This window comes from Tauraco erythrolophus, chromosome 12 (assembly GCF_009769465.1).
Source record: "Tauraco erythrolophus isolate bTauEry1 chromosome 12, bTauEry1.pri, whole genome shotgun sequence".
NCBI lineage: Eukaryota > Metazoa > Chordata > Aves > Musophagiformes > Musophagidae > Tauraco > Tauraco erythrolophus.
The window spans coordinates 162,761-176,624 of NC_141476.1; the positions used below are offsets into that span (position 1 = coordinate 162,761).

The window sequence follows — 13,864 nt, forward strand, 5'->3', positions numbered from 1 at the left end:
ATTCCTGGGGGAAAAAAATATAACTTGTGCATGCTAGTGATGTGCACAAAGAAAAGAAGAAAAAAAAACAAACCAACCAATCTTTGTGGCTGTGGGTTTTGATCCTCTTTGTTTCACTTAATTATTTGTAGGGTTTATTTCAGGGATGTTAGGGATTTGGCCATTGAAGGGCTGTAAAGGGCTTATTTATGGGTGCCCAAAATGTATTGAAAAGTTTTATGTTTCAAAAATGTATTTTCGTAGCATAGTTGCTAACCTTCTATGTCACCTAGCCAGCTTGGGTTATGCTTTCACATGCACATAGAAACACTGGTGCAGGGCAGGCATAAGACAGGAGTGAAATCTGTAGGCTCATATACCCCTGGATGAGACTGAGCCTTGTGGCTATCATGTCAGAGCCTTGAACTGAACCACTTCAGTTCATGCTTCTGTTCCAAGACAGCTTCGGCCCAGCAGGGAATTACATGGACTCAGTGTTTGGACATGGGGCTTGGGTTACAAACCTGGCGACCTTCAGGGGCCATAATTGATTAGAGTTAGTGAGACTGCAAAAGCACTTTGCAATTGATTAATGGCTTCCCAGACACTCAGCATTTTCAATAGACATAATTTTTTTAAAAAAATTTATATTTATAGTGATGCCTGTTATGCTGCAGGTTTTTTATTAATCATTAGGAAGGTGGCTACCGAGGCAACTGGAATAAAATAATTTGTCTGAGAATTCATTATAATCAAAGGGGCAGGCAATTAATGACTAATTAAATCCACTGAGATGCTACGGGAAAGGAGTGTTAATCTTGTTGCTCAGCTATGATGGAAAGTGGACAGATATGGAGCTGTTTGATGTTAATTTGGAAAAGATGACATTTTTATAACATAATAGGTTACTTAAGCACATCAGTAGTGAACATACTACAGCTATTCACTTCCCCAGGCACAATAAGCTGAAAGAACCCTTTGGATTCTTTCTCTTTCCTCAGTCTGGATTAATTACAATGACTGAGGACTTTGAAAGGTTGCAGATTCCTTTGAGTTAGGAAAAGCATCCAGAAGATGGAATGACTGGCTCAGTTGGTTGGAAAGACTCTGGAGTGTGTGCTGGATGAAATATGTAGTTAGATAGGCTCACAAATACATCAGAAAAAACAGGAGCTGGAATAGCACAACATCAGGATTATTTGTGGCACTGGGGTAGGACACGTGGAAATCAGATCCAGATAATTAGGAAACACAATAATAACTCTTTCAGAAATTTTTATGATCTTGTTTTATCCAGGACATAGTTAGTCAAAGAGAAAATTGTCATCATGACCTTTTTTTTCCTAGTTCTAGTGGCTTATCAGGAAACAAATGCTTCATCTGTCATAGCTCTAAACAACAGCGTATGTGCAACTTTCCTGTTGGCTAGTGGCTATTAGATACTCCAGTCATTCCAGCTCATAGTGAGGCAGTGTGTATACATTGCGGTTGATAGTGTCAAAACAGAAAAGCCAGGAATGAATCTGAGGAGACTAAGAACTACTTTTGCCTCAGTCAGTTCCTACTGGTGAGGAAAGAGGAATTTTGAAGTTCTTTGTCCAGAGGCTCTCCTGCTCCTTATAGAACCTTTCAGCAGGACCACAGTCATACCAACCAGATCCCCAGCATGCTGAAATCAATACAGCTACCTTGATTTAATCAAACTAAAGTGAACCATCTAGTCATAGAATCATAGAATCATAGAATGGTTAGGGCTGGAAGGGACCTTCAAAGGTCATCTAGTCCAACCCCCCTGCAAGGAACAGGGATATCTCCAACTAGATCAGGTTGCTCAGGGCCTTGTCCAACCTGGCCTTGAACGTCTCCAGGGATGGAGCATCCACCACCTCTCTGGGCAACCTGTTCCAGTGTTCTACCACTCTCATGGTAAAAAATTTTTTCCTAATATCCAACCTGAACCTACCTCCCTCTATTTTAAAACCGTTACCCCTTGTCCTATCATAACTGGCCCTCCTGAACAGCCTCTCCCCATCTTTCCTGTAGGCCCCCTTGAGGTACTGGAAGACCGCTATAAGGTCACCCCGGAGCCTCCTCTTCTCCAGGCTGAACAGCCCCAACTCTTTCAGCCTGTCCTCATAGGAAAGGTGCTCCAGCCCTCTTATCATCTTCGTGGCCCTCCTCTGGACCCTCTCCAACTGGTCCATGTCCTTCTTATGTTGGGGACTCCAGAACTGGACGCAGTACTCCAAGTGAGGTCTCACGAGGGCAGAGTAGAGGGGGAAATCTAGTATAAAATACGGATCCCCAGTGAAACATACTATGTTTAGTTGCTCATACCTGGACATTAGCAAGTTTCATGAAATCAGTTATTTCAGATTCCTCCTTAATTACTCCATGTACTTATAAAACTTAACTAGACAGAAGCTAGAGTAATGAGAAATGCTGTGGTAAATCGTGGTACATCCCAGGGAAGTTCATGAGATTGTCTCTAAAAGTTCAGGGAACAGAATTTGACTTTTTGGCAATACGTTTCATGATCACTAGATCCTGACAGAGGAAGGTACTTAACCTATCCCATCCTGGTTCAGGGCCAAATAGAAAGAGCTTGGCATCATTCAATGAGCTGTGCGACCTTAGAGGTTTCTTTTTATCAAGCCCCTGCTTCCTTTCACAGCACATTTGGCCACATCACATACAGTGGGGTAGGAGGCCAGGAAATGGTCTCTCAGTGGAAAAATCTAGCTGCCATTTCTATTAACTCATCCAGCAGAATCACCTTCTCGGCTATTGTTAAAGCAGCTGCATTTTTTTTTTCTGCTGAATTGGCTTCTGTGGGCAGACAGAGAATGTTTTTAATATATCTTTGAAAAAACACTGGTTTTAATAATAACTCACCGTTTGCAGAGTAGCGTGTGAAAAAATACATTCACAGCATGGATCTGGCCGGACTGGTCAAGACATTAAAGCCTTCCTTTACGCTAGATCTTGGGCTGAAGCAGAGCTCAGTGCGAACCTGCTGGAAGAACAACTACTGGTGTGATGGCCTTAGTCTCACAGGAAGCAACCAGGGCTTTAACACCAGCTCTGCTGTGACTAGATGCTTGGGCTTTGTATGTGGTTATGAGCTACCCGGCCCTTCATGAGATCACCAAAAGCCCCTTTAGGGACTTGGTTGGGTTTTCTTCTCTCACAATATCCAGCATATCCATAACATGTGGTAGATTCCCTCTTAAATGTAAGCCAGTTGTTTTCCTAATGCTATATTCTAGTAAGTCTTGTGGTCTGGACTACTGACCAGACCACAGTAGATCATATCCTATCAATATGATCCCTCCTGGCTTCAAAGTCAGTGAACCTAAGTATATTCAGCTACAAAGCCTCCATTTAAGTATTTTTAATGCTGAATTTAAAAACAATACCCAATTTGAGGTACTTACTGGAAAAAACAGCATGTGTAGGCTGGCTAGCAGTAAGAGAGAATGCTGCAATCCCCTAGCCTTACCTTCACACACAAAAAAAGAAAGGAAGGTCAGATAAGAACAGATAGTATTTTTATAAGGAAAGAAGCTTTGCCATCTCCTAGTCTGCAGCTGCTGCACCAAAATGAGTCATCAAGAGCCTTCAACCATCACAGTTAATGTGGCTTCTCTACTGAGCTGTTGTTTTGATTATTTACTCTGGTTTTCACTCTCACCCCTTTTTTCCTCATCTTGTACAACAAAAACTCCATGCACTTCATGGCTTATGGGGATGTGGAAAAAGATTGGAAAAGGCACTCACAGAATTAGTTTCTAAGCAATTATATATGAATCCCCAGTTTCTGCTCTCATCACAAACTGGGATGCACTTAAGCTTCTAATTGTTCCCTGATTTTCACAGAAAAACTGAGATCCAGATACTTTGCCCATGAAGATCTGACTAGCAGAAATGGGAAATTCAACAGTAAGAACCCAACCTGACCCTTATGGAGGAACACACAGAGTCATATCCCTGCAGGGAACAGAGAGTAGAATTAAACCTGTAACAGTTCTGCAGGACCATCCTCAGGCAAACACTGAATACGATACTAATGCTTTTCAATTACTTGTAGTTTCACCAATATTGAAGAAGCAGGTGCTGAAATCACACCATTTTAATTTAACTGAATGAAGGCTGCTGCCTTTGAACACCAGATACTGCTATGAAGATAAACCATCTAGTTACAGTGCCCTAGCTTCTGGCAAAGGCTGCCAGAATCCCTGGCTTAGGAACCTGCCTCATGGCACTCAGCAGCAAAGCCTTAGTTACACCTCTGCACAGCGTCAGCTTTCCTGCCCTGCTGTGTCGTGCATTGCCTTGCACCCCTGCCACAGCCTGCGTTCAGACCTCCACCAAGCCCGGGCAGCTTGAAATGCCTGAGCATCTCCAGCCACTGCCTGTGAAGAGAGGATGTGTCTGGCAGCAGCAGCCAGGGCAAACAGCAGTGGCTTGTAGGAACCTGGACAGAGCCAGAGCACCACAGGGGCCAAAGTCTCTCGAGTGTATCCAGGTGCCAGCAAAGGATCCTGTACAAGTCTAAAGCAGAAAAGGTGGATTCTGTAGGATTCAGGCTTTGACTTGAAAACATCTCAGCATCCAGAGCTCTGGATGAAGGAGACTTTAAGCAATGTTTTGCACACAAAATATTCACTGTCTGCTGTTGGGATGATTTCCTAATGCCCAGGGATCTAATACAAATTATCACTGTAGTTTCAGATGGAGGCCTTATTCCTCACTTCCAAGTCAAAGCTGGCGAAACACTTTGCTATGCACCCTTAAACAGGTGCCCTATTATGTACCAGAGCTGGCTACATTTTAACGTAGAGGAAATTACTCCTGTTCCCACATAATTTATAAACGACTTCAAGATCAAAGCCATTTCTAAGATGAGGAAAAAAGGTCTCAGTTAGGTTTCATATGGAAAATTGTTTGTTCCATAGCTTAAATGTATAGCTTCTTCCTCTCTTTAAGTTCAGATTTGGAGACAAGTATTGCAAATTTTAGCACAAGACATGTAGACGTTGATGCTTTTGTGGCAAGCTGTTGGACCCAATGAAGCGATGGAATAATCTTGTCCTTCATTTTGAAAAATCATGTTTCTGGTTAATAATAAAAATGAGACCAGCTACACCTAGAAAAGCAGGCAAAAAAGGCAAGGTAAATAAAAAGATACCAAAGTCATTGCATGCATAAGGTCTGATGGTTTGTTCAGGTGAAATGTTCAATTTTGGGCTGACAGAATTGTGGAATTCAGCTGAAAATGTGTATGAACTAATGGACGGAGAAAACATATGCTATCATCTCCTTGCTATACTGAGCACATGCTATCACTATTGATGGCATATCTTATAATTCCTAGAAAGCATAGTTTAGGAGTCAAGAAATTATAATGATAATTTCAGAACAGAGATTTTAGGTCTGTTTGCCTAATTTCTGTATTGTTGTTTACAGGATTTCTATGAAGGTATCTTGAAAGTGCTTGGTGAAGAAGATGAAAATGAACAGGAGGAAGTTAAACTCAAGCAGGGCTTAAGTGAACTCCCTGAAATTTATGAATTACACCAAGACATCCTGGGAGAACTGGAAGAAAGAGTCCTTCAGTGGTAAGTATAGAATGGCATGGTTTGATGGTCTTAACATACCCTCCAGAGCAAGTGGGTGAACTCGTGAGTGTGCCCTTGACCCCACTAGCAGGGAGGCTGGGATTCCAGCAGAGAACTCCCTTGGCAGATTTTGCATACAGGCAGGAAGGAAGTAAATGTAGAGGCTGTCAGACCAAGAAACCAAATGCTGAAACATCTGCCCAGTGCACAACCCAAGACCCCAAAATGGCTCCGTCAGTCAGTGTGAGGACAGCCTGCTTCATATGCATTATTCCCTGACACCAGTTCATAATCATCACCAAGTGGCTTCACATTCATGGCCTGAAGGTCACAGACTCATGCCACAGGAGGCAGGAACAGAAGACATCAGAACTGATCCTAAAGAAGATCAACACGAGCTGGCAGCGTGCGCTTGCAGCCCAAAAAGCCAACTGTATTCTGGGCTGCATCAAAAGAAGTGTGGCCAGCAGGTCGAAGGAGATGATTCTCCCTCTCTGCTCTGCTCTTGTGAGACCTCACCTGCAGTACTGCATTCAGCTGTGGGGTCCCCAACAGAAGGCACATGGACCTGTTGGAGCAGGTCCAGAGGAGAACCACGAAGGTGATCCAAGGGCTGGAGCACCTCTCCTACCAAGAGAGGCGGTTGGGGTTGTTCAGCCTGGAAAAGAGACGTCTCCAGGGAGACCTTCTAGCAGCCTTCCAGTACCTAAAGGGGCTTACAAGAAAGCTGGAGAGGGGCTTTTTACAAGGGCGTGTAGTGATAGGACAAGGGGTAACAGCTTTAAACAGAAAGACGGTAGATTTTGATTGGATCTAAGGAAGAAATTTTTTACAACGAAGGTGGTGAAACACTGGAACAGGTTGCCCAGAGAAGTTGCAGCTGTCTCATCACTGGAAGTGTTCAGGGTCAGATTGGATGGAGCTTTGAGCAACCTGGTGTAGCAGAAGGTGTCCCTGCCCATGGCAGGGGGGCTGGAACTAGATGATCTTTAAGGTCCCTTCCAACCCAAACTATTCTATGATTCTATGATTCTAAGATCATCTGCGTACAGAAATCTGTGTAGCTTGGATAAGGGATACCACTTCGCTCCCAGCACCAAGGCAGGGCTCTGCACAGGTTAGGCTTCCAAGCCAAACAGACGCTGTCAGACTGTTGAGGGACTCCACCTAAGCCAAACGTCCTCACAGGGTGAAGTGTTTCCATGAGAGAGTAAGACCGTGCCTAGGACAGACAAAACTCCAAAATTCATTCATTTAAGGAGACTTGTGACTTAAGCCAGGCTGCTAGGCTAAGAATGTCTAAGAGGAATTAAACTGCAGAGCCAAGCTGACTAAACCTACAGCAGCGAGCGCAGCCCCTGGCCTAGACTGAACTACTCTGGCTCTGACAGCTTATGATGGACCATGCAGCCCCACACTTTCACCCTGATGGGCTCCAGGAGGCCGTGGTCACTGACAGTGGCTGATCCTATCCCAGCACAGCCACTGAGCAACTAAAGAAGTCAGATCAGGCGAACTTTTCAGTAACAATCCTAAATGCAGGGCACAGCTCTCCTTGTCAGCCCTGCACTTTCATATCAAAGCACACAAGAAGGAAAGAAAAGGCTAAAGGGAACTGTATATTGGTTTGTGTCCACCAAGAGACTGTTACAAATGGCAGAAAGACTTAAAAAATTTCATACATTATTTATGATTCATACGCTCCTAATACAAACAGAAGTAGTGTCTCCAGCTGGGATCTAAAATGACTTGTATCCTACAGAAGTCGCAGCCCTACTCTAGCTGCATGTTACCTGAGACAAAAGGGACACAACTGGAAATGCCCTAAGGTTCTGTCCAGAACTACTCTGAGGCACTGGGGAAAAATGAGGGCTGTACTGCAAACGCTGCCAGCACAACACAATGGCACATGGCATAGGGCTGCACTCATGTGGGTTCCTAGGTCACCACCACCCTTGGACCTTCCAGTAAGTCCTTCCCTGTGCCTGTGCTCCCCTAGACACTCTGTTGCTGTGGGGACTGTTGGACTAGGGTCCCCAACATAAGAAGGACATGGAGCAGGTCCAGAGGAGGGCCACAAAGTTGATCTGAGGGCTGGAGCACCTCTCCTACGAAGACAGGCTTAGAGAGGTGGGTCTGTTCAGCCTGGAAAAGAGAAGGCTCCAGGGAGACCTTCTAGCAGCCTTCCAGTACCTAAAGGGGGCCTACAGGAAAGCTGGAGAGGGACTTTTTACAAGGGCATGTAGTGATAGGACAATGGGCAATGGCTTTAAACAGAAAGAGGGTACATTTCAATTAGATCTAAGGAAGAAATTTTTTACAGTGAAGATGGTGAAACACTGGAACAGGTTTCCCATAGAAGTTGTGGCTATCCCATCCCTGGAAGTGTTCAAGGCCAGGTTGGATGAGGCTTGGAGCAACGTGGTGTAGTGAAAGGTGTCCCTGCCCATGTCAGCGGGGTTGGAACTAGATGATCTTTGAGATCCTTTCCAGCCCAAACCGTTTTATGATTCTAATCATAGGAACTCATGTTCCTCTCTTAACTATGATTACTCTTTTGCTATCTCAGATTTTGTCCTTGTACATGCTTCATAAATATTTCAATATTGTGCTACTGGGTACTGAGACAGATGACGGTGGGGCAATGCTGAAAAGGGAGCAATGAAGGAGAGGTGAAAATATGATGTTACAACTGCAGATGTTGTATTATCTCCCAGAACCAGTGCTCAAAGTATTGCAGCAGCTGGAAGGTCTGTTTAGAGAAGCGGAAGCTGTGTCCAGAAAGGAGACATTCTGCCCACTATGGACACACAGTGCTGCCATGGCAAAGGCACAGCTGAGCAACCAGCCCCTCATGGTGCCCCTTCTACAGCAGCCCATTTTGTTGTCCAGTATATCAGTGAAGCACTCCCTCTTTCCTGCTATTTTACCTAGGCTTTAGGTCCACAATGTCCTTAGCCATTGTGGGTCTAATACAATGAGAAAGAAGTATGGCTCCTCTTCTTTAATTTTTATTTATTTGCTGCTTCTTTTCTTTCTGTGGCCTTAGGGAGGAACAACAGAAAGTTGCTGATATTTTTCTCTCCAGAAAATCAAGGCTGAATCACCACACAGCATACATTATGCAGTTTGATAGGAATTGGCTTTGCTAGATGAATCCTGCCTTAAATATTCCCAACTGGCTACCGTAATTCAGGAGTTTGAGGTAAGGCTCCCATGGTTTTTTACCTGCACTAACGCATGGCTGTGCCACAGGACTTACTCAAAAATAATTTTTCTTCAACTCCACCAGTGTTCATATAGGGCAGAATGGGAGAATAGCTCTCTTCACACATCCTGGTGCTAAAACTGAAGTGAGATGTTCACATGTGCATGATGTGTTTCTGTTTCTGTGTCCGTGTCTGTTGTCCACACTCCCCTGTGTTTGCATACAAAACGTATGTTTGTGAACCTACATCTATCTGTGAGTATATTTCGCTGAAATATATGCACACAGTGGAGTAGTTTCTCAGTCATAGCTCTTTGAGGATGTATTAGAGTTAATAACTATTATTATTAACCAGGCCTGGAAGTGTTCAAGGCCAGGTTGGATGGGGTTTTGAGCAATTTGGTCTAGTTGAAGGTGTCCCTGCCCATGGCAGGGGGGTTGTAACTAGATGATCTTTAAGGTCCCTTCCAACCCAAACCATTCTATGATTATTACTCATATCTTCCCTTCTTTCATTGCATTTTCCATCATTTCTTTTGTTCTGGGTCTGGCCAGGATGAAGGTAGGGCCAGCCTGTATAGGTGCTTAGCTGCTGGCAGCGATCAACCCACTACATCTTTACAATGGCATTTCTATGTGTTTTTAAACACCTGTTAACTGTTTCCTCTGTTTACAGAGGATGTTGTGACAGGCAACACTGAACTGCACAGGAAGACACAAACTCCACTGGCCAGACACATACAGGGTTCTTTTCATCTAGACTCCCTGAATGATCTGTAACTTCTAGGCCTGTAACCTCTGGCCCTGTAGCAAGAAACACTTAGTTTCCAGTTGTGTTAACTCACTCATCTATGCTGAGTAACTGAAAACCACCACCAAGACACGTGACAGAAATTCCATGATTCCTGATTATATTTTAAAGTATTGGCAATGTGGCCACTTCACATAATTTCAAAAGCATAAACCCGTAAGTGAATGGGAAAGTTCAGTTGAACTACACTGACTCTCTTGAGCTAAAATGGTTAAAAGATCTGTTGCTTTATTGTAGGTTTCTTATTGTCTCTATCTGATAAGAGAACAATGTTTATTTGAGTAAGAGAGGGGTTATAAGGATAAATTAGTGATCAGACCAGCTCTATGGGGTATGGATTGTGTTTTTCTCTGCAGCACATGTGAAATATTAAGGATAACAATTCAAAATGCATTTGGAAGTCAGCATTTACAGTTACCTTGCAGTCACCACAATTATTTCCTGTTAGCAGCTGAGGGGAGCTCTGATGGCTCACACTGCTCTGAACATGAACTTGGCAAAGAGCCTGTATTCACAGCATCCCTCCCAGCCACATGCCTATACACTTCTGTCCTAACTGTCAACTCTAGGAATTAGCTCTTTTTTCAGAGAAAGCAGATGAGGCTTTTCCTATGATGAGATCAGCAGGATTTTGCCCTAGAATCAGTGAGTTCTCGAACTTCTTGCCCTCTTGATGCATACACACACCTCACAAATGAGGGTGAGGTGTCTCTCAGTCCTTTCCTATTGCATTTTTTTAAAGCATGACCATTATTAGCTTTACAGTCTAACAAAACAGAATGTAGGGCCTCATCTTATGTTTCTGGCACCCTTTGACTTGCATATAGGGGACTGGGAACGCTCAGCACAACCCTGAATGGACATTTGGTGAGAGTAGTCAGCCAGTTAAAGGAGTTATACAGTAACATAAAATATCTCTACTGCTTTGGAAAATACTGTCTCTTGCCAGCCTTCCTTTAAACAGTTAGATCCCTATTTTCCTTTTGTCCCTTCACAAGTGGCAAACACTTCAGAAATGTTGGTCAAAGAACACTGAAACCCCATGAAACTTGACTGAATTTGGACTCAGACCTTGTAAGGAACCAGCTGGGTTTTGTGCCACTCCTCTCAGGTCCTGTAAGCTTCTGTTTCTTAGTGCCTCTGGAGATGTGAAGACTTCTAAGGATTGAGTTTTGTGGCTCTGCTTGTTTTTGCAGCAATGTTGTGACACTTAACAGATACCCGGCAAGTTTCCTATTTTAATTGAGCCCTTATAGAATAGAATCATTTAGGTTAGAAAAGACCCTTAAGATAATCATGGCCAACCGCAAATCTAACACTGACACTAAACCATGTCCTTAAGTGCCGTGTCTTTTAAATACCTCCAGGGATGGTGACACAACCACTTCCCTGGGCAGCCTGTTCCAGAGCTTGATAACCCTTTCAGTGAATAAATTTTTCCTAATATCTAATCTCAACCTCCCCTAGCACAACTTGAGGCCGTTTCCTCTCATCCTATCACTTGTCACCTGGGAAGAGAGACCAACACCCACCTTGCTACAACCTCCTCTCCTCCAGGCTAAAGCACTCCAGTTCCCTCAGCCGCTCCTCATAAGACTTGTGCTTCAGACCCTTCACCAGCTTTGTTGCCCTTCTTTGGACACACTCCAGCACCTCAATGTCTTTCTTGTAGCAAGGGACCCAAAACCGAACACAGTTTTCCAGATAGCAGCCTCACCAGTGCCAAGGACAGGGGACAATCACTTCTCTAGTCCTGCTGGCCACACTATTTCTGATACAAGCCAGGATGCTCTTGGCCTCCTTGGCCACCTGGGCACACTGCTGACTCATACTCAGCCGGCTGTTGACCAACACCCCCAGGTCCTTTTCCACCAGGCAGCTTTCCAGCCACTCTTCCCCAGGCCTGTAGTGTTGCATGGGGTTGTGGTGACTCAAGTGCAGGACCCGGCACAGCCTTGTTGAACCTCACACGGTTGGCCTTGGCCCACCGATCCAGCCAGCCCAGATCCCTCTGTAGATCCTTCCTACCCTAAAGCAGATCAACACTCCTGCCCAACTTGGTGTCATCTGCAAACTTAACTGAGGGTGCACTTGATCCCCTCATCCAGATCGTTGATATAGATATTAAACAGAACTGGCCCCAGTGCAGAGCCCTGGGGAGCACCACTTGTGACCGGCCACCAACTGGATTGAACTCCATTCACCACAACTCTTTAGGCCCAACCATCCAGCTAGTTTTTTACCCAACAAAGAGTATGCCCATCCAAGCCATGAGCAGCCAGTTTCTCCAGGAGAATGCTGTGAGAAATGGTGTCAAAAGCTTTACTAAAGTCCAGCTAAACAACATCCACAGCCTTTCCCTCGTCCACTAAGTGGGTCACTTTGCCATAGAAGGAGATCAGGTTAGTCAAGCAGGACCTGCCTTTCATAAACCCATGCTGACTGGGCCTGATATGAGGCAGCATGCAATGGGTCAAACCTAAAGGGTAAAGGTAATGAGAAAAATGCTACTTCTTTTCCATGTGTGTGTTAAATTAGATCACAACCTCACTTTATTTTCTTGTAAACATTCTGGACAGTCAGTTCCAAGTCAATCACAGGGAGGTGCTTTGCTGTGTTTTGCTCAATCCCATGTCTTGAAATAAGATACTAAAAAGTTGCAGGCAGAAGAAATTTGCAGTCCAAAAAAGGAACAACAATGACAAACTTCACTGAGGTCTGACACCTCTGTCTTCAGATGCCACCCTAAAATCTTTATCTTCACTTTCCTTCCTTTGCCTTCTGAGTCCCAACTATTTGTGAATGATGCCACAGGAATTAAACTATTTACAGTACTTTATAGTCACAAAGACAGTGCCCCCTAGCAAGCTGGGTAAACTGGGAATAGTTCAATGGAATTTGTGCATGCAACTGGTAGAAAATTTTTTAGTACACATCAGCTGGAGATGACAATTCACTGCTGAGCTGACACATCCCTGATCTTTGTGTTTCCTTTCCCTTCCATTGAGGACAGCAGAGCTGTGGTGGCAGCCCTCAGAGTGTGAAACACCAGCTTTTGAAAGTGGTGCAGCGTGTCTTCCAGTATCGTGTGCTGCTCACAGGTCAGTAAAATCACTCTCAAAGGTACTCAGTGGAAACCCTCTCATGATGTTCTGTGCCTCGACTGCACCACACGTTGACACCAAGACAGCTAAAATAGGGCTGAAGCAGTGCGGGATTTCCTGGGAACTTCAATATGCTTAGTACAGGATTCAGGAAATGTCAGGGAGCCTGGGAACGAGCAGACACTTCTTCAGCACAACCATGCTGAAAGGTCACAAAAAACACGTAAAGTCAGGTGCTTTTAGCCATTCATTCTTGGCTTTTTCCTTCTGTGAATTAAGAGAGGCAGAGTTCAGCCTCATTGCCAGCAAACATGTTTGATTTTATTTATGTCAAGGGCAATTATCAGAGACAGTAGTCCCCAGCAAGGGGACTCTGCACCACATCCTGTATGACAGTGGCAAGCATCATCTCCTTCTACTCCATTAACAAAGCAGTTGCATCCAGTACAGCACTCTAAGCCCCACCTAAGGCTAGTAATAAGTCTAAGTCAAATCCCAGTCCAATTTCTCTGCATTGTAGGAGGCAGAGGTCCAAATTTACATTACTAGTACATTTACAGATTTTACATTTACAGTAACACCTTCCCTTTACATTCAGGATCATATATATCACTCCCACCTAGAATCTCTCCAGGGGGGTTTGTGTTCTCTCTGGTGGCTCATTCTCTGCAAGCCACAGCAAATCTAGGAAGTCTGAGCCTGTGAGGTGAGCAAGCTTTCTGGAGCAGGTTGTGGCCCCCAGAAATAATTATGAAGTTTACGTTTGTAACTAATGAACTGGTTGGGGAAGGAAATAGTGAAATGTAACCATGAATCTCAGTGTTGTCAAGTAATTTAGTCAGATCAGAACACAAAAGAGCAAGGATCATAGACATAAAGATGGAGAAATGCTTTGGGAATATGTATATATGTGGGTGGAGATGGATGCAAGATGAGTTATGCGTGGGACAGTAAAAAGGAAGCCATAAACCCAACCCATAATCAACAGCCGAAGAAGAGCACAGCATATTGGACGGGACTCCAATAAATGCAGCAGAACAAAGTGACCATATGAAGTCTATTCACAGCACAGATTAGCAGCAGTTTCATCTTGCTCCAGACACTTCGATCAAGGATGCAACTCATTATTCACAGCTGGTTT

General features: G+C 44.2%; 1 protein-coding gene and 1 long non-coding RNA gene across 2 annotated transcripts in view; one reads left to right on the top strand and one right to left on the bottom strand.

The window, feature by feature from the left end:
* LOC147527953 (uncharacterized) overlaps positions 1–13,864 on the bottom strand; it is a 186,175-nt gene that overhangs the window by 130,408 nt on the left and 41,903 nt on the right. The window lies entirely within an intron of this gene.
* Positions 1–13,864, top strand: part of FGD5 (FYVE, RhoGEF and PH domain containing 5) — a 99,867-nt gene that overhangs the window by 49,352 nt on the left and 36,651 nt on the right. Inside the window, 4 exon segments of the mRNA XM_086619078.1 lie at positions 5,449–5,600; positions 8,650–8,738; positions 8,741–8,805; positions 12,633–12,720. Of these exon segments, the coding sequence (XP_086475204.1) occupies positions 5,449–5,600; positions 8,650–8,738; positions 8,741–8,805; positions 12,633–12,720 (394 nt within the window).